Source organism: Stenella coeruleoalba, assembly GCF_951394435.1.
Source record: "Stenella coeruleoalba genome assembly, chromosome: X".
NCBI lineage: Eukaryota > Metazoa > Chordata > Mammalia > Artiodactyla > Delphinidae > Stenella > Stenella coeruleoalba.
The window spans coordinates 119,637,349-119,657,554 of NC_137152.1; the positions used below are offsets into that span (position 1 = coordinate 119,637,349).

Below are 20,206 nucleotides of genomic sequence, written 5' to 3' on the forward strand. Positions count from 1 at the left end.
ATTTCCCTGGGAGAGCTGGGAAAGGAGGTGGGGTCTGGGGATAGGGAATTCCAGAAAAAGGGAAGACGATTCTTTAAAGCATGAGACAGTATTTTGTACCCCAGGAGACTAGAACACGTGGAGTACGTTCTGTAAATCTTGGGGTGGGGAGTGCTGGGGAGACAGGAGAAAAGGCACCAGAGGAAACAAGGGAAAGGTAGAATGGGGGATTTGAATATCAAGGTAAAGTCCTTAGAATTTATTACTAGGCAATAGGGGGCCACTGAAGATTTTCTGAGCAAAAGAGTGACAGAAGGTAGAGAAGAGTGTGTAAGGTAGATTGTAGTTGGTAGAGACTGGAGGCAGAAATTCTACACAAGTCATAATAAACTGACAAAATAGACTGAAAATTGCCTAACCTGGGACTTCCCAGTGGCGCAGTGGTTAAGAACCCACCTGCCAATGCAGGGGACACGGGTTCGAGCCCTGGTCCGGGAAGATCCCACGTGCCACGGAGCAAATAAGCCTGTGCGCCGCAACTACTGAGCCTGCACTCTAGAGCCCGCGAGCCACAACTACTGAAGCCTGCGAGCCACAACTACTGAAGCCCGCGTGCTGCAACTAGTGAAGCCCACACACCTAGAGCCCATGCTCCGCAACGAGAAGCCACCACAATGAGAAGCCCTCGCACCGCAAAGGAGAGTAGCCCCCGCTCGCCACAACTAGAGAAAGCCCGCACACAGCAATGAAGACCCAGTGCAACCCAAAAAAATAAAGAAAATAAAATAAACCATGATAACTGTAGAGAAAAAAAAGTGATAAAAAGCTCCAAATATAAAAAAAAAATTTAAATAAAAATAAAAAAAGCCTAAACTACTATGAGTTACTTTTCAAGAAACATTCAGACCAGAATCCAAGTATAGAAACAGACTGCTGAATTCTCCACAAATCAGCAAATGGAGGTTCCAATGGATATTCTGGCATCAAACCACTGCTTCCTTAATTTCACTTTTCCAATTACACCTTAAAAGGGAATTTACCCCACTTTCATCTGAGTCTGTAATGCCAGTACAAGATCACTGAGTGGTGTCACGTGGGTCAAACTACAAAGCTAGTATCCTCTCTGAAATGTACACAGAGCTTTCTGCTGGAACCTCAAATTCCCTCTCTCCACCTTGGGGGGAAGGGAAAAAGGATTTAGGGAGGGAGGGAATATACCTAGTAAAGAGATGACACTGTGCGTATAAACGTTCTATTATCTTGTTTTCCGCAAGTCAAAAGAATGCAGCTGGACTCTTTTTAGACCCATCAGTTTTCTCCAGTGGAAGCCGCTGGCTTTAACTGGAGCAGGCACACATGCACGCACACATGGTCTGGGTGACCATCCCTGTGAGCGCCTCTCTGTCTACAACTTTAGAGAATAGCTCCAACTGACAAACTGCTAATTGCCACTCTCCCAACGTTTCAAAGGAACTGCACCTCTTACACTGAGCAGAACCTTATGAACAAAATTTAAAGTCATTGACTGACAAGAAAGTACAAAAGCCAAATAAAAACAAATCACTCTTGAGGAGGACTAGACAGAGCCCAGGCCTGTGGGAACTGTTTCCCAGCTGTGTGGTTGTGCGTGGGTCACTCTCTCCTCATCGGGTTGCTCCTATATCCACTCATGGAGATAAGGGGATATGAGAGCCCTGTGTAAATGATGGATTTTACCCATTTTAGCTGCTACTAGTATTACAAAAGAGAAAAGTTATGACAATCTCATTTAGCCATCATTTTTCTCACTATTAGGTCATAGGTGACAAACTACGAATTGTCAGTTATAAAGAGCCTGTCTCCAGAGTTGAAGGCTTTCATCTTGAATTCTAGTCTCCTCGCACAGGCATGGCCTATGATCAGGCAACGCAATTAGAAACCCCAAGCTCAATACTGGGAAGCTTCACTCCCGAAGTCCTAGGAAACTACCTAAAATCCCTCAGTCCACTGTCTCTCCCCTACAACAGAGTTCCCCCATGGCTCACGTCTATCTGTACTCAACATCCACTCACTCAGCACATTTCTCGAACACCTCACCATCCTGGCCTCCAAAGAACTCACAGCCAAGAAAAACATGCGTGTAATTAGCCAGTAATGGGAATGACATTTTTGAAACCAGAAACTCTGCATTCAAATGAGACGTGTAAGTAAGTAATGGGAATGATAGTTTTGAAACCAGAAATTCTGCATTCAAATGAGACATGTCTCCTTTAAACAGTCCCCCTGGGAGACAATGCACTAATTCCACTTCCTTGCTCAAACCATCTTTGGAGCTTTCCTCCTGGAATCGCCTTGAGAGCCTGCGGTCCGTTCATTTGAATACCCCCAGTGGTGCCAAATCTTCACTGAGAGTGGATTTTTGGAAACGGCCAAAAGTCAGTCAGAGCCAAGTTTAGTGGATAGGATGTGTGATCAAACTAGGCAGCACTATTTTGGTTAAAAAATGATATATGATTATAAAGCAATGAGACGGATTTTCTTACAGGATTTGCTTCCAAGGAAATTTCAAATGAGTAACAAGGGGTATGAGCAATGGAGTAGGTATATATTTACCTTTTCCCTAAGTAACTTCTTTGAAAGATAATACTCATTTAGATGCGTAAGCTCGAATACAAGGTTTGCTTTGCTTAATCACAACTCATAAACAGAAGGCTCCTTAGTATGTCGGACCTCCTATGCCATGGCTGGGGTGGGCAGATGCTACTAAATCAGAAGGGGGGCATATGAATACCGGAAAGAGCACAGGTTTCAGAAGGAAACCAACTTGTTCGACTCCTGACTTGGCCCCTCACCGCCTGTGTGACTTCAGGGAATTCACAAGCTAAGACTCTGCAAAACAAGGCTGATATCGAACTCAGAGGGCTGTTGTGAAGGTTCAAGATAATGGGTGCAGAGCAGTGATACTGTGCCTGGCACGTGGTAGGTGTCCCAGAAGTCATAGCTATTATTAATAACCTCAGTATAATCAACAAGCTTTTCTTACTATAGGTAGTTTGAGGTGACAGAATGACAGATAAACAGACAGTTGGTGGTGAAGAGTTCATTAACAGTACCAACATACACTCACTATTGATGGGTCTGGAGCCTGCTTTAAAAAAAAAAACAGTAATGTGTCAAAAACATTTACAGTAATTGTTAACACTACGCGTAGTATTTCTAAGTCACGTGACAAGCGTTGCCCGCAATGCCCCTACCACACTGACCTTGCAGCACTGTCTTAACACACCAGGCCCTCCCATGACCCCGCGCCTCTGCATACTTTGTCCCTTCTAAGATGCCTTTCCTGCCCTCTTGTCTGACAAAAGCCTATAACTATATGCTTCAGAATCGAGCTGTGGAACCTTCCCTGTCCACGCTAGACAGAATTAGTGGCTCTGCCCCTTGTGTTCCCGCAGCATTTGGTTCTTTGGTTCTTGTGCCTGGAACGCCTTGTCCCGTGTTGAATTTTAATGTTTCCATTTCTGCTTCGTCCGCCGGGCTCGAGCGGGCAGGGACCACGTCCCATTCACTCCTGCACTTCGGGCACCCGGCACATCTCTGGCACACAGTAGGTACCAGGGAGATGTGTGATGAAGTAATGCTTTACATATACTTTACAAACGCCTCTTAAAGGTCAGGTAGCTGCCTGTTGTTAATTACCCGCAATCACATTCATGTTTCCAGACTTCAAATAAGAGACAAGATCACTCACACAGACTCCAGAATGGCTTTAGATGTTGCAGCATATGGAAGCTTCTAAATGCTACTGACCTCAGGACCCCATCCCCACACGACGGAATGCTCAGAGCAGCGCTCCTCAGCCTTTGTCCCCGTCCAGGACACCTGCGGGATGCACCACACTCCATCTGGAGCTCACTGCGGCTGACTCAGAAGTTCTAGCAGAGTTCTCACAGCCTTCGAGCACTGCCTGGCTACCAGGGCTGAAGGGCCTTCTCTGAGCCAGCAACTGCACAAGGCAGCAGAGACTCCCAAGGCTCCGTGGTGCGGACAGGGTGCCGGCTTAATGCCACCTACTCCCAGATCTCTAGCTCCCAGGAACACCTCACGATCCAAGTTTGTCAATTCCGTATACTTCTAGGAGTTTGCCTATTCAATAGGTAGGGCTCGCTAGCTGTTAGGAAGCCTTGGGCATTCAGGGAAGGACTTGGTGGGTCCGGGGTGTCTGTTTCAGCAAGCCTTAACCTATGTAACTAAAAAGAAGCTCATGATCAACCAGTTCTGAGCCAGATGGAAATAGGCATCTGAGTGTTGACAGCTGTGAATCATTCTCTGTCAGTGTAGTTTTCCAGAGCCTTGGCAATACAGCAGCGGATTCAGACTCCCAAGATCAAAAGGTTGGAAAGGAGATCTGGAGCCATGGCCCATGCCTTGGGGCCCACCAAACCGTGACAGTGACTATTCCTGAGACATACACAAGCCACAGAGTCAAGGCAGCCGTGGTCTGCTTAGTGTCGTGGTGTTCCCAGCTCGCCAATGGAATGGCTGCATCCTGAAGGAGGGAAGAAGGTGAGAGGAAAGAGAACCAGGCCGCAGACCACGAGGAAGGCAGTGACTCTGGAGAGTGAGTCGTTCGTTCATTCATTCATCCATCCATCCATCCCACAAATACTTTTTGAGCCAGGTACTACTCCAGATATGCAGGGTACCATAACACGCAGAGTCATGGCCCTGCCCCCATGGAGCTTAGAGTTTCATAGGGGAGACACGCATTAGTCAAACAAGGGTACAGATGAGTGTAAGATGGAGGAACACAGCACACTACGCAGACTGTACAAACAGGGCGCAGTGCGCTGGGCGGGGAAGTCAGAAAAGCTGCCCTCGGCAAGCAACAAGTGAGCTGAGATCTCAAGGAGAAACAGAAGCTAACAAGGTAAGGAGGAGAGGAGAGAGAGGGAAACACTCCCGGCAAAGAGAACAGTATGTGCTAAGGTGCTGGGCTAGGAGGGAGGTGTTGAACTGGCTCTGAATTCCAGGCGGGGAGCGAGGAAGCAGCATCAGGGTTTGAGGCCCTGGCACAAGGTTTCCTCCTGTCTCCAGCCCTCGGTTTGCTCTTCGAGCTGTCTGGAAGGTCCTCCTCAGCATGAAGCAAAAACTAAAGAACAATGTCGAAAACGAGGTGTGCCCACAAGACATGACACACCACCAGCTGAGAACTGGCACCTGCCGACATCAGCTGGCCACCGTCTCAGGAGTCCCCACTGTGAGGAAACACGGCTCTCTCCCACTGACTCAACACGGCATCAGGAAAATGAAAACGAAAATGGCATCCTATAAAAGATCTTCAAACTTTTCAGGGAGATGTGCATCTCAATCCCAATAGAATTAAAGGGTTGATAAGTACGTTGATGTTGACTATAAACCTGTTTAGATACCTGGTATTTAATTGTCATTTTCCTGTGCCAATTTCCGGGGGCGGGGCGGCGGGGGGGCAGAAAGAAGCTACTACAGGAAAAAACGGTTAAGGATGCTATCCGGGCAGCACTATTTTGTTTCAGCAAGTGCTCTTTGTGGCTTCCGAATGATCTGTCACCTTGCAAAGTTGTCCTGGAACTTTCTACTTGTAAAGCGCTTTGCAATCAATCATTAATTTGGCCTCTCTATCCTGCTGAGAGATTATACTCATTCTGCCTATAAAACAGACAGATAAGTGAGTGGCCCAAGGACACAAAACAATTCAGCTTTTACTTATCTTTCTTATCACCATCGTCAAACAATGTAGATACACAAGGCCTATCCAACTCCGGCACCAGCCCTGCTACCCTGGAGACCAATCCTAACCCCTAGGAACAGCAGAGGAAGGCGCTGCAGTCAGTTCTCAGTTACCTGCTCTCAACAAGCTCCTCTATGCAGAGCGCCTTCAAGGCCAACAGTGATAATGACTGCACTGTGATGGGGACACTGGCCCTCCAGACTAAACAGAACATGAACTCGGTAGTGCTCAAAGAGCAATAAGAGCACCCAGTAAGTCACAATGGCTCGAACCTTAAAATGTCAGCGTCCCTAAGGAGGCTGCACTCCCAACACACACACACACACACACACACACACACACTCATCCTCTCTCTCTCTCCCAAGACATGCCCCACAAGCAGCCTGGAAGGTGGTCTCCACTGGGCTCCCACAGCACAACACTGCACTGTGCTGTCAATCATCTATTGGCCTGCCCTTCTCCACCCTCACGCTGGGCCCTCTCAGCAGCTGAAGCAGACGGCATGGGACCTGGCATAGGAAAGGTTTATTGAGTGCGTGCCTTCCACCACCAAATAAGGGAGCTAGGCACTCCCTTCACAGAGCAGTGGACTTCGGAGATCAGCTAGGCCAACTCCTTATTTTTCAGATGAGCAGAGGATCCCCCAGTTACATACGGCCTGCTCTCCAATCCAGGTCTTTAGGTTCAGTTTAGTTCCACAAACATTTGATAAGTGCCTACTATGTGTCAGACACAGTGGGAGCTGCGGGGAATAGAGATTTGAGCAGGAGACGGTCTCTGCTTTAGGGAGTTCACAGCCTGGGGAGGTAAGAGAGTTACAGAACACTTGGTCAAGTCCAAGGACAGACGCTCGATTCCTTAGCCAGTGTTCCTTCCCTCCAGTCCACTGGCTAGTCCCCATCTGGGAAACAGGACAGCAATATCTGCTTCCTGCAAATAAACTTACAGTCAAGACTGATGAGAAAACGTGTACGGAAAATTGTCAGGTTTACCCCCCAAAAGCGTTATGTAAGGTCCTGCCATACCCTGACACGGACTCCAAGGATTCAACAGTGTTTCAGACATCAGTTCCACAAAGAAGCAAACAAGCGAGGGATGGGCATACGTCCAAGGGAAACCTCAAGGGCTTGGAGGAACTGTAGGAAACAGCTGGGGTGGTGGGTAGGGGTGTCGAGTCAAGTGAACCGGCCCTGGCGCGGGGAACGCATGGCAGGCAGCGGGTGCCAGAAGATGGAGCTGAGAGAGGGAAGTTGGGACAGCGACGAGGGAGGGAGGGCAAGCGGAGAGGCGCGGGGTTCCCGCGGGGCGGGGACCGCGGCCGGGAGGTTCTAGATGGGGCGGCGGGCCGGGGGCTGAAGGCAGCGGGCGCGGGAGGAGGCAGCGGGCCGGCGCCGAGGCCGATCGGTTTTCCGGGGAGGCTCGGGCAGGCCCCGCCGCCCGCCACAGCATCCCGGACGCCGTGCCTCCCCGAGCCGTGCGGGCGACGCCTCACCTCGGGTTGAAGTCCTGGAAGAGGCCCCTCAGGTTCATGGCGGAGAACTTCACCGCGCCGTCCTCCTCCTCCTCCCCCCGCCCCCCGCGCCGTGCAGCCTGCACGTTACAGCGGGTTCATGGTGCCAGCGCGAGCCGCGTCCCAGTTGCCGACGCCGCCGCCGCCGCCGCCGCCCTGAGAAACCTGAGCCGCACTTCCCACCCCTCCTTCCGGGCTTCCGTAGGCCGCCGCGCATGCGCCCCGAGCCCCGCCCGGCAGGCCCGAGCAGTGCAGCGAGCGGCGCGCGATGCCGCTTTCCCGGCTCACAGTGCGCGGAGGCCCCGGCCCTCGGCTCCGCGCCCGGAGGAGGAGACGGCGGGGGCGACGGAGGCTGGAGGGACCGGGAAGCCGGGGTAGGGCGCGGGGAGCCGAGCGGGATCGCTGACTCGGCGCAGGCCTGTGCGGAGCGAGCGCGTCGCCGGCGAGTCCCGCGAGGAGGTCTTCACGGACACCTGTCACCTTGGCCCGCGCTGCCTTCTGGAGGTTCTCCAGCGAGAACTGAGCCTTGGGGCTAGTGGCCCCGGGTGACACGTTGCATTTTGGCCATCTCCTCCCAGGCCTTCACCTGTCAAATCTGTCAGTGACTGCGTCCCAACTTCCCTCCCAAGGCCCAGGCCAGCGCGTGGAGATATGCTGGCAGTCCCAAGCTCAGGCTACCCTGCACCAGTCATCTGCCCTCCCTACCGCCTTCCCCTCCTCGGTTGCCTCTCTCCGTTGGCAGCGGACCTGTTCACTGGGTTGGCGGGGGTGAGGGTAGGGGTGCCCAAACTGGAAATGTGGAAGCCATCCTCGCTTTGCTAACCTAGTTCAGAGACTCTTTGCCTCCTGCCCAGACTCTCTGGTCACCTCCCACCCGGCCCAGCTCTTTCTCCACTCTAAGCCATGCTATTTATAACTGCCAGGTTCGTTTTCTGTGGGCAAGTCAACATCTTTGAGCCTCATTTTTTCTCCTCTGCAAAATGGAGATGATAAAGTCTACTTCCTAAACTTGTTGGGAAGATTCAATGAGCTAGCGTGCATAACACACTGCCTGGTGCACGCTAGGTGCTCAGAGAATGCTGTTGCTATCTGGTGCTTCTTCAGGGGCCTACCTCCTCAAGGATTCTGTTTACTTTTGGAATTAGAGAGCAGGACAAGCTCACGGCAGGTGGCCTGGTCTACCTTCTTCACTTCGCCTGATTTAAGAGTTTTCCATGAGCACAGCAATACCTTAGACATTACTCTGTATCATTATGGATAATAGCTGCACTTTGTAACAATAGCAGAATTTCACAAACGGCAATTTTATAGGACTTAGCCCTCGGGGCAGCTTGAGAAGATCACGATTATGGTAGTCATACTTTGCCATGATGGTATCACCTTTCTTCTGTGAACCTGCAAACATTTCACAAGTAGTAATTAGGTTTCCCAAACCCACCGGGGAGTGGGTATTATTATATGAGCTGTTTCTAAGGATGAATAACCTGAATCAAGTTTGTTAGCTGCTGAAGCACCAGAACCCTGTCCCAGAGTTTTGGTCTAGCTCCCCTGCCCATCCTCCAAGTGGAGTCTGGTGTGTACCCCTGAGGAGGTTCCCAATGAACATACAAATACAGAAGAGAAAGCTGAGGCATAGAGAAGCTTGTATAATGTGCCCTGAGCTGCCCAGCTACTAAGGATGTAGGACTTGGCGTCCTGCCGAACCTGCAGCCCATACTCTGCAAAAAAGAGGTACTTGCCAGTGACCAGATTGGCCAGCACCACCTTAATTACTGGTGGCCTCACCCCAAATAGGCATTAAGAGTGAGATTGTTTGTCAGTTCAGACACTTGAATAACAGACACTGTTGCCCTTTCAAGAGCTTCACAGACAGAGACCAGGCGGGCTGCTCAGGGTCCGGAGCCTCAAGGGCAGGCACTACTTTGGTGAGGTCCCAGGGGGTCCCAGAGCTGACCCACTGCTCTGCAAGCCTGCAGTACCCCCTCAACCTGAGATGACCAGGCCAACTGTCAATGTATTGTTTTGCTCTGACAAGCCAAATTGCCAAGGGAGCATAGAGGCCTGTCCACGAGGACATATGGGAAGAATTGGACGACCCAAGGCTTCCCATCCTCAACCTTCGAGAAGTGGATGAACCTAGACTGCCTCAGCTTTACTGGCGGCCCAGCCATGTCCTCTCCTGGTGCTCCCATGGAAATAAGAATCAGAACATCCAGGCTTCCCTCTTGTCCTCTCTCCAACAAGTATAAAAGACCCCGCTGCCCATCTGCTGCCCACCTCAGACCACTTGCTCAATGTACCACCCTGGGCAGTGGCCCAAAGCTTCCCTGGCCTGTGTGGACAGACCCATGAGGGACCTGAACATTGAGGAAAGACCCTGAGCCATGCATAGGATGACACCCTCATCATCTCTAGCTAACCCGGACTGGCCACCAAATTTCAGGGCCACCTTACTTAGAGATTCCCAACAATCTTCATACAAAGGCATGAAATGGCTCTGGATTGAAAAGGCATGAGCCCCAGATAAGCCAGAAAGCAGTTGGTGGCTCGTCCAATTCAACATTCATATTGACTCCAATGTGATGGGGTGGAGGGTGGGCTTCTGAAGAGCAGGGCCCTGAAAGGAGAGAATTCTGCTGCCTTCAGACAGTCTGGTCATGGAGGAACTGGGTCAGGGGAGGAAGTGGCTGGGGCCCAGGGCTCCGCGCTGCCAGGGCTCCGCCCCCAGGCCACTGCAGCAGCAGAGTGGAGGGGGCATGGAATTAGAGGACTTAGACCAGCTTCACTGCCGCTCCACTGGAGGGAGGGACAGCTGGGAGCCAATCCCTGGCCATGCCGGGGGGCCTACCCCAGGGTTCCTGGGGGACCAGCTTGACAGCTTCTTCAGCCGGGAGCCTGTGGCTACAGGCTGACCCTCTCTGGACCTGAAAGTCTCCACTCTGAGCTCCTGAAAGGCTACACCCTTAATGCCACCAATGAGAAAATCCCTGGAGTCCCTGGAGTTCCCAAGACTCCACTTACAAGGTGCCTCCCCCCAGAGCTTCCGTAGAGGGGCCTTGTTTCTGGCTACTTTAGCTTCACTTGCTAAGTGTGCCGTCTTTCTGGTACTGAAAGCTCCCTGGCAGGTGGTTGGAGCCTGGCAGGGGGTGTGGCAGAACACAGGGGCTGTGTCTGGGGGCCCGAGGAGCTGGGGGAGGGGCTGGGGTGCAGTGGAAGGGACTGAGGCTGTAGGATCTTTGGTTCTGCTTGGATTGCAGCTGCCCCCATCTTCCTCCAGAGCCCAGAAGGGGCCACCCCTCACTGGGGAGGCTTCCCTCGGGACTTGCAAACTGCAGCTGCCGAGACAAGAGGGAGACAGGGGCGTCTCAAGGCCCCACTGGCCGTCTTGTCACTGGGGCCTGGGAGCGGTGGATGAGCGCCTCTCCTGGAGCAAGCTTCCCAGGAGGAAGGGAACACGGGCCACTTCCTGTTGGCAGGCCGATGGGCAGGCGGTGTCTGTCTGGGAGTCTAGAGCCACCAGGATGTCCCTGTGCTTCCACCCTGGACCTCTCTTGCCGCCATGGGCTCCAGGAAGGCTTCCCAGGTGGAGAGGGAGGCTCTGGGCCTCTGCGAAGCGACATCTCAGTGAGACAGCTACATTGCTTTGTCACAGTCTCCGGTCTACACTGGGATCCTGCCACCTCCTAAAATGTTTGCTCCAGCCCCATGGACTGCACCCCATCCTGCCCCGGCCTCCCTGCAGTCAGCAGGAGGGGGCTTTCCCGGGCCTCTGTGTCCTGCGGGCTCAGCTCAGGAGGCCCTTGGGCTTCCTGCTACTGCCTGCACCCCTGCAGCGCGGTATGCCATAGGTGCTCAGCAAGTGTCCAGGAAATGAATTCGGGAGCCCGACACACCCAAGAGCCCCGCTACCAAGCAGTTGCCCCTCCTCCCAGGCCTCACTCTGGGTCCACCACCTCTGCCGGAATCATGATCTCCGCTTCCTAAGATTCCAGAAGCTGCAGGCAAGATCTGTGGGCAGCCGCACCATATTCTCGCAGGGCATGGACACGCTGAGGTTTCTTGAACAAGTTATACCATGTTTGCACAGATGTGAGATAGAGCATACATTTCATAACATATTTTAAACGGAAAAAGAAAAAATCCGTCAAGCAATGTACAAGTAGATAATAAGACATACACAGATTCCGGAATATTAAAATGTGGGGGAAGGTAGATCTTGGATACACAGTAATAATAACCCCCTACACTAGTTCAGGCATTTCATATGCAGGTGACACCTCGTGTCATATTTCCTAGGGGCTAAATTATGCCCCCCAAAAGATATGCTGAAACCCTCATCCCCAGTACCTGCGAGGGGAACTTATTGGGAAATAGGGCCTTTGCAGATGTAGTCGAGTTAAGATGAGGTCATTACAACAATCCCACTACTGGGCATATACCCTGAGAAAACCATAATTCAGAAAGAGTCATGTACCGCAATGTTCATTGCAGCTCTATTTACAATAGCCAGGACATGGAAGCAACCTAAGTGTCCATCAACAGATGAATGGATAAAGAAGATGTGGCACATATATACAATGGAATATTACTCAGCCATAAAAGGAAACGAAACTGTGTCATTTGTTGAGACGTGGATGGATCTAGAGACTGTCAAACAGAGTGAAGTAAGTCAGAAAGAGAAAAACAAATACCGTACGCTAACACATATATCTAGAATAAAAAAAAAATGGTTCTGAAGAACCTAGAGGGCAGGACAGGAATAAAGATGCAGACGTAGAGAATGGACGTGAGGACACAGGGAGAGGGAAGCATAAGCTGGAATGAAGTGAGAGAGTGGCATGGACATATATACACTACCAAATGTAAAACAGATAGCTAGTGGGAAGCAGCTGCATAGCACAGGGAGATCAGCTCGGTGCTTTGTGAGAACCTAGAGGGGTGGCTCGGGAGGGTGGGAGGGAGAAGCAAGAGGGCGGGGATATGGGGATATATGTATATGTATAGCTGATTCACTTTGTCATACAGCAGAAACTAACACACCACTGTAAAGCAATTATACTCCAATAAAGATGTTAAAAACAAAACAAAACAAAAAATGAGGTCATTAGACTGGGCCTAATCCCATATGACAGGTATCCTTAAAAGAAGAGGGCAAATTGGCCGTAGGCATGACCAGAGGGGAGACAGCCATGTGAAAATGAAGACAGAGACTGGAGTAATCCAGCCACAAACCACGGAACACTTGGGAACATCACAAGATGGAAGAAAGAAGAAAAACCCTCCTCCAGAGCCATCAGAGGAAGCATGGCCCTGCCAGCACCGTGATGTTTTTCACTTGAGCCTTCAGAAAAGGGAGAGAAGTTGCAACCCCACTGGTGACTTCAATTTGTGGTACCTTGTTGGGCGGCCCCCGGAACCGAACACAATCTCATATCAAGGCTCAGAAGTTGAACTGTTACACTCTCCATCCTACAGATGAGGACACCGAGAGCCTGACGCCGGACCCTGCCCAAGGGGACTCTCCTAAACCCTGTCAAGAACCCACCTCCCCTGAAATGAAGAGGAGACCCTGCAGGAGAGGTGGGGTCTAGCACAGAGGGCGTGAGGATAGAGAAGGGTCCCGGACGTGGGGGTCCGAGGCACGGCCCTCTGAAGGCGGCTCCTATGCCCAGGCTTGGGCCCTGCTCTCTCCTTCCACTGCCCACTCTGCTCCCTTCTGTCCCAGCGGCGTGGTGGCCCCACGTTCTCCTGCAGGCTCACTTCCCCGGGCACACTGGCTGTCAGGCAGGCGGCAAGCCTGCATTCAAAGCACGGGGACCGCCGGGCTGGAGGGCTCTCCGCATCCCCACGGGGCGTGAGTGTCTGTGCCCTTCAGGGCCCTGCGGATGCCCCTCCTCCTGGATGCTTGCTCACACGTGGCTTTACACCCTGCTGCTGTCTTGTGAATGTCACTTGGCTTCACACCCTGCATCCCGCCACCAACCCAGCCCTATCCCTGTGCCCAGCCCCAGCTCAGGGACCACGGACAGGCACAGGCCCGGGCCCCGCACTTGCTCACAAAGGCCCCTAAAGCAGCAGCCGGCGATATTTGCCACAGAGGAGGGTAGGCGAGAGCCAGGCAGGAGGTCAGCCCTTTGCCAAGGAGGCTGGAGCTCAGAGCAGACTTTAGCTGGGGCTGGGGAATGGGGGCTTCTCGGGAAACAGGGCCACGGCTGAGACAACTCACACCAGCCCCTCAGGGGGCAGGCTCAGCGCACGTAGAGAACGTCAGAGCTTCCCGCTGATGGGCAGCAGCTCCCGTGTGCCCTGCGCCGCCCTGGTCAGGACTGGCTGTGTGCCGGGGTGGTGTGTGCTCGTCCAGAGTCTACTGGGGAGGGTGCTGCTGCCCCCCTGAAAAGTGTCTCCCTGAATGTCCCTGGGGCGCTCTTGGCGTGTCCCGGCCGCTGCTGCGCCGCCTGCCACGGCCGTCCCTGGGCTAGCACTGCCCCCCATCAGTCAGTTCACTGCACGAACGGGCACTAGGAATCCCTGCTTTCCCCCAGGAGTGCTTACCATTTGTGATGACAAAATCCCCTTCTTTTCCGGCAGGAGTGTCTGAGCAGGTTCCATTGGCCCTGAAATTCTCCACCTTTTCCAAGTGCCCACCTGCTATATGGCAGGTGCTTCAAATCCAGGATCCCACGTAATGTTCACGTTGTCGTACGGCGCTCAGCAGGGAGGGCTGCCTCTTTAGCCCCCGGCGCCGTCTGCACCTCCCACTGCAGTGACCTCCCAATCCCATTAGGCCCAGAAGTTGCCCCTTCCTTTCGATGCCAGGTCACAGCCCAAACCTGTGGGTCTCTGATGCCGCCATATTTCTGCACCTGCCTGAACGCGGGGACACTGGCGGACGTTGCTTCTTAGTGGCTAGGACTTATTTCTAGTATTATTCTGATCCCAGACTCTGTCCTTCTCCCCTCTGGAAATTGCTTTCTTTTCATGACATCTCAGAGAATTTGCAGCTCCATAGGAAACGGAATAGAAAACCAGTCAAAATTGCTGTTCTGTGTGTTTTACTCCTGGAGGATTTATTATTCAATTTGGATGTGTATGTGTGTGTGTGTGTGTGTGTGTGTGTGTGTGTGTCTGTCGGCATGGAGGGAAGGGTGGTGATTTCCCCAGCTGGGTGCAGCTCACGCAAAGCTCCCAGGATTCCAGTCACACGGCGACTCCTTTCCACTTCGGCAGCCTCTCTTCTTTCAAACCCCCTATTTTCATTCATTTCATCCCACTGAAATCTAGACCTTGCTCACAAGTGGCCAAAGGAAACTCCAGGTGACTAAAATGGTCGTTTCCATACAGTTGGTAATTGGCTCTCCCAGGGCAGGGAGAGGAGGGCCAGCCCCGGGAATACCGAGCAGGGCTTCAAAGAGCAAGACCCTCATTTCTCTGGAAATCCTTGCAGATGGCGGCTATGAAACACCTACCTCTTCACTGTGGCCCACTGCAATGCAACAAGAGCCAGCACCCCTTCCTTCCTGCCCCAGGGCGAGACTTCTCTCGGCTTTATCCACGACCCGGAAGGACATCTCACAGCAATGTCCCATTTCAGACTTTCCCCTGCAACCCAAGACACACCCTCTGCATGTCTGGCTGCTGCCACCACCCAGCTTCATCACCATCACCTCCCACAGAAGGAACCCCCACTTCCCAAAGGCCCGAAGTGCCCTGGCTCGGGGCACTTAACACTCCAGGGCTCGCTCCTGGAGCCCCACCGCCTCGTCCCACGTTGTCTTATTCTGTGGGACTTAGGGGACGTCTCACCACCTTCCTCATGTGACAGTGGCTCCTAGACCATCACTCTAGGTGTGGGTGTGTCCTGCTTTTCCTAGCGTTCCCGCTACTAACACAGGCCCTTCCGGAGAGCAGAGGCTCCGTGGAGGTCTGCGGAATAAACAAGCCAGTGGGCAGGGGGCTTATTGACGCAGATGAACCTTCTCCTACTTTCTTAAAATACCCGTGCAAATCCAACTCAACAGAGATAGTTCGTTTTATTTACAGAATGACAGACAAGACAGGGAAGCAAGAATTGGAACAACAATGACTCTTATTTTTCTATTTCTTCTCCCATCTATATCACTGCTAAGTACTTCCACATTTCCAGAGCAGTTCTGATTCCAATTCCCTGTTATCTTGTACACGGTCACAAAACGAACTGGGAGATTTCCCAACCTCTCTTACAAAACAGCAAAACTCTTGTTCTTGAACTGAATTAGTGCAAATACCTGAGGGATTAACGTCATACACAAAGTTAGACACTGAAGCTTGTTTAGTCTTCTATTCAAAGAACCAACATTTGAAAAATTCCTAAAGAAAACAGACATGGAAGTCCATGTCAACATACACAACAGGAACCCAAAATGCTGCACACCGGCTTCCCCCAACTCGCCCGGCTCTCACTGCTTAGAAGGCTGACCGCTCCCTCTTCAAACTCAGAGTGAAGGATCAGCCCCCCTTCCTGCCCCACGGGAGAAGCTGCTGGACGTGGGACTGGCTGCTGCACTGGCTCAGGCTCCCTCTTCCTCATCGCTCACACTCCCTGCAGACACGGATGGGAAGAACCTGGGAGCCATGCTATTGATCCTGAGCAGATGCTGCAGGACCTGACACTCGCTGGCCTCCGCGTAGGCCCGGGCACCCCACAGGAACTCGTAGCGGGCAGGGTCGCTGTGGGGCACCTGCCGGTACTTCAGGTAGCCCGTCTGCACCCACACTTCGGTGAGCAGCTCCCTCCCGCCACAAAACCCCAGGGTGCCTAGCATTCCCCACACCTCCTCCTCAGGGACGCGGTCACCAAACAGGGTGACCATGGTCAGGACCAGCAGAGGGAGGCTGGCCGCGGGCGTGCGCTGCCAGTCGCTCAGCACTGCATCCCAGGTGAGGCCCAGGGTGGGGACCAGGACGTAGGTGCGCTCGCGGGGGTCCACCTCCTCCACGTCCACGCCAAACAGCAGCTGCAGGCACTCGCAAACGAGGCGGAAGACCACGGGGAAGTGGTCCCGATGCTCCCGGACGACCGTACTCAGCATCTCCGCCTCGGAGGTCGGCTCCCCGGTACGAAACTTGACGAGCAGGAACCCCACCAGGTCAGCCATCAGCGCAACAAGTGCCTCGCGGGACAAGGGATCGGCATAGGCGGAGAAGGAGGGGGCGCCAGGGGAGGCGGAGGACGAGGGGGATGCGGCCTCCTCCCCCGCAGCCCCCAGCAGCGGCGCCTCCACAGGACCCTGGGCCGGGACTGGGGCCTCAAGGTCGGCCTCAGGCTGGCGGAGCTCACTCATCTCGACCGGGGGCCTGATCACTGGGGTCGGGCCGCCCACGGGAGTGTGGGCAGGGGACCTCGTACCTGGGGAAGAGAGGGGGTGTGAGCGGCCTCGGCGGAGAAAGGCACCCTGGGCAGCCCTGACAAAGGCCACTTACAGGTCTCGTCTCAAGGGCTGCCCTCGGGCCTCACAGGGGCGCTCCTCCCGGGTGGCCTGTCCCCTGCCAACCTGAAGAAGGAAGTGAGGGGGCTCCTCAGGGTGCAGCCAGCACGGCCCCAGGTTCTGGGGCTGACAGGGCGGTGGGGTGACTTGGGTGTTGTGGGGTCCCCTCTGTTCTGGGAGGGGGAGCCCCTGGGTACACACTCAGGGCACGCACCTCCCCTTGGCTCCTGGCGCTGCCTGGGCCTCCTCTGCTCTGTGCCCTGAGGACACGGTCCTCAGACCTGGGCCTTCGCCTCCCGGTTCCTGGAGCCCCTGTAAGAGGAATGGAGGGCGCACCTCTTGTGTACACTGTGGCACAGCTCTGGGCCTCGGTGCTGGTAGGAGGATTGGGCCGGACTCTGTGAGGTCCCCCCAGTGCTGAGTTCTGGGGTGGGTGGTCCCCTCGGGGTCGCTCGTCGTGCTCACCGTTCCCCTTAAGGGCCTGGACCCTCCCCTTTGCAGGCCGGAGGGGAAACTCAGAACAGGACCCCGAATCTGAACAGAAAGCAGTGAGGGGGCCCCACAGGTGGCCGCACCTGCCCAGGGCCTCCCGAGGGTCCTAGGATGGGGAGATGCTGGGTCCTCACCTCCTCCTCACATCCTGCCTGGCCTCCCAGCGCTGACCACAGGGGCAGGTTTCTGTTGAGGCCCCTGTTCCAGGGCTGGGGGTCTGCTCAGTCCTCCCTCGGGGTCCTGGGAGTCCACCTTCTGTGGACCTGAAGGCTCACCCCTCACACCAAACACCTGACCTCCTGAGGACCCCGACCCAGAGGTCAGGAAACATCTCATCTGCTGACCGTGCTCTGGCGCCTCCAAGGCCCCCGCGGAAGGGCAAAGGATCTCTCCCTGTCTTGGGGTCTAACGTCCTCAGTCCTTCCTTCCTCGCGTGCAGGCTGGACTCTGGGCAGGACCTGGGATTGTCCCGTCTGCCAGTGTGAGTCCCTGCTCCTTATACCAGGTCTCCAGTCTCTCCGAGACCCTGACGTCAGGACGTCAGGACAGGCCTACCGTGCTCATCCCACCCCGGGGCCTCCCACGGCCACCTGCAAGGGCGGTGATCTGGTGGGTCCCTTTTGTCCTCCCTCAGGGTCCCCTCAGTCCTGCCTAAGGGCCCTAACCTTAGTCCGCCAGGGACCTGACATTTTACCCTCTGCCCTCATGAGACCCCGCCCCTTATCCCAGGTCCCCAGCTTCTCTGACACACTGATGTCAGGAAGTGCTGCACGTGACGGCCTCCCAGGGCCAACTGAGTTCTGGGTTGCAGGCTGCCCTCAGTGCTCCCTCAGGGCCCTCACCTTGACTCCACACAGGACCTGCGATTCTCCGCAGTGCCCAGCAGACACCCCGCCCCTTATACCCCCTCTGCAGCCACTCTGATACCCCGCCCCGTGCTCCCCCTCTCCAGGGTGTCTGAGACCCGGATGTCAGGAAGTGCTGCACGTGCTCACCCCGCCCTATGGCCTCCCAGGGCCAACTCTGTTCTGGGGTCCAGGCTCCCCTCAGTCCTCCCTCAGGGCACTCACCTTGACTCCACGCAGGACCTGGGATTCTCTCCCGTACCCATCAGACACCCCGACCTTTATACCGCCTACCCAGCCTCTCTGAGACCCTGCCCCGTGCTCCCCCACCCCAGCGCCTCTGAGACCCGGATGTCAGGAACTGCTCTACGTGCTCATCCCGCCCTATGGCCGCCCAGGACCAACTCTGTTCTGGGGTCCAGGCTCTGTTAAGTCTTCCCTCAGGGCCCTCACCTTGACTCCACGGAGAACCTGGGAATCTCTACCTTGCTCACCAGACACCCCGACCCTTATACCCCCTCCCTAGCCTCTCTGATACCCCGCCCCGTACTCCCCTCCCCAGCGTCTCTGAGACCCGGATGTCAGGAAGTGCTGCACGTGCTCATTCCGCCCTATGGCCTCCCAGGGCCAACTGTGTTCTGGGGTCCAGGCTCCCCTCAGTCCTCCCTCAGGGCCCTCACCTTGACTCCACGGAGGACCTGGGATTCTCTCCCGTGCCCACGAGACACCCCGACCCTTATACTGCCTCCCCAGCCTCTCTGAGACCCCGCCCCGTGCTCCCCATCCGCAGCGTCTCTGAGACCCGGATGTCAGGAAGTGCTGCACTTGTTCATCCCGCCCTATGGTCTCCAAGGGCCAACTCTGTTCTGGGATCCAGGCTCCCCTCAGTCCACCCTCACTGCGCTCACCTTAACTCAAAGCAGGACCTGGGATTCTCTCCCACGCCCACCAGACACCCCGACCCTTATACCGCCTCCCCAGCCTCTCTGAGACCCCGCCCCGTACTCCCCTCCCCAGCGTCTCTGAGACCCGGATGTCAGGAAGTGCTGCACGTGCTCATTCCGCCCTATGGCCTTCCAGGGCCAACTGTGTTCTGGGGTCCAGGCTCCCCTCAGTCCTCCCTCAGGGCCCTCACCTTGACTCCACGGAGGACCTGGGATTCTCTCCCGTGCCCACCAGACACTCCGACCCTTATACCCCCTCCCTAGCCTCTCTGAGACCCCGCCCCGTACTCCCCTCCCCAGCGTCTCTGAGACCCGGATGTCAGGAAGTGCTGCACGTGCTCATTCCGCCCTATGGCCTTCCAGGGCCAACTGTGTTCTGGGGTCCAGGCTCCCCTCAGTCCTCCCTCAGGGCCCTCACCTTGACTCCACGGAGGACCTGGGATTCTCTCCCGTGCCCACCAGACACTCCGACCCTTATACCCCCTCCCTAGCCTCTCTGAGACCCCGCCCCGTACTCCCCTCCCCAGCGTCTCTGAGACCCGGATGTCAGGAAGTGCTGCACGTGCTCATTCTGCTCTATGGCCTCCCAGGGCCAACTCTGCTCTGGGGTCCAGGCTCCCCTCAGTCCTCCCTCAGGGCGCTCACCCTGTCTCAACGAAGGACCTGGGATTCTCTCCCATGCCCACGAGACACCCCGACCCTTATACTGCCTCCCCAGCCTCTCTGAGACCCCGCCCCTCAGCGTCTCTGAGACCCGGATGTCAGGAAGTGCTGCACGTGCTCATCCCGCCCTATGGCCTCCCAGGGCCAACTCTGTTCTGGGGTCCAAGCTCCCTTCAGTCCTCCCTCAGGGCGCTCACCTTGACTCAACGCAAGACGTGGGATTCTCTTCCATGCCCACCAGACACCCCGACCCTTATACGCCTTCCCCAGCGTCTCTAAAACCCGGATGTCTGGAAGTGCCACACTTGTTCATCCCGCCCTATGGCCTCCCAGGGCCAACTCTGTTCTGGGGTTCAGGCTCCCCTCAGTCCTCCCTTAGGGCTCTCACCTTGGTTCCACGCAGGACCTGGGATTCTCTCCTGTGCCCGCCTGAGACCCCGCCCCTTATACCCGCTCCACAGTCTCTGTCAGACCCTCACCCTTATACCCTTCCCTGCCTTCAGCCCTGGGAGGCCCTGGGGCGGAATGAGCACTTGGCAGCGAGTCCTCACTTATGTATC

The 20,206-nt window shown here is 54.8% G+C and overlaps 2 protein-coding genes across 15 annotated transcripts in view; both read right to left on the minus strand.

The window, feature by feature from the left end:
• Nucleotides 1–7,367, minus strand: part of TMEM185A (transmembrane protein 185A) — a 31,334-nt gene extending 23,967 nt beyond the window's left edge. For all 3 annotated transcript variants that reach the window (XM_079911397.1, XM_079911396.1, XM_079911395.1), the window contains exon 1: nucleotides 7,221–7,367. In XM_079911397.1, coding sequence (XP_079767523.1) covers nucleotides 7,221–7,258 — 38 coding nt within the window. In that variant the 5' untranslated portion in view covers nucleotides 7,259–7,367. The remainder of the gene's footprint in view (nucleotides 1–7,220) is intronic.
• A 7,845-nt stretch (nucleotides 7,368–15,212) lies between these two features.
• LOC307180358 (melanoma-associated antigen 8-like) lies at nucleotides 15,213–19,640 on the minus strand. 12 transcript variants are annotated; one of them, XM_079910564.1, is made up of 4 exons: nucleotides 19,175–19,240; nucleotides 16,917–17,014; nucleotides 16,698–16,768; nucleotides 15,213–16,623 (listed from the first exon to the last, which is right to left on the minus strand). In XM_079910564.1, the coding sequence occupies exon 4, from the start codon at nucleotides 16,556–16,558 to the stop codon at nucleotides 15,785–15,787; it is 774 nt and encodes a 257-aa protein (XP_079766690.1). In that variant the 5' UTR covers nucleotides 16,559–16,623; nucleotides 16,698–16,768; nucleotides 16,917–17,014; nucleotides 19,175–19,240; the 3' UTR covers nucleotides 15,213–15,784. The 12 variants fall into 12 exon arrangements, with proteins under 12 accessions (XP_079766690.1, XP_079766692.1, XP_079766686.1 ...); XM_079910566.1 differs by lacking the exon at nucleotides 19,175–19,240 and adding an exon at nucleotides 18,948–18,969; XM_079910560.1 differs by lacking the exon at nucleotides 19,175–19,240 and adding an exon at nucleotides 18,720–18,810.
• Nucleotides 19,641–20,206: the final 566 nt, after the last annotated feature.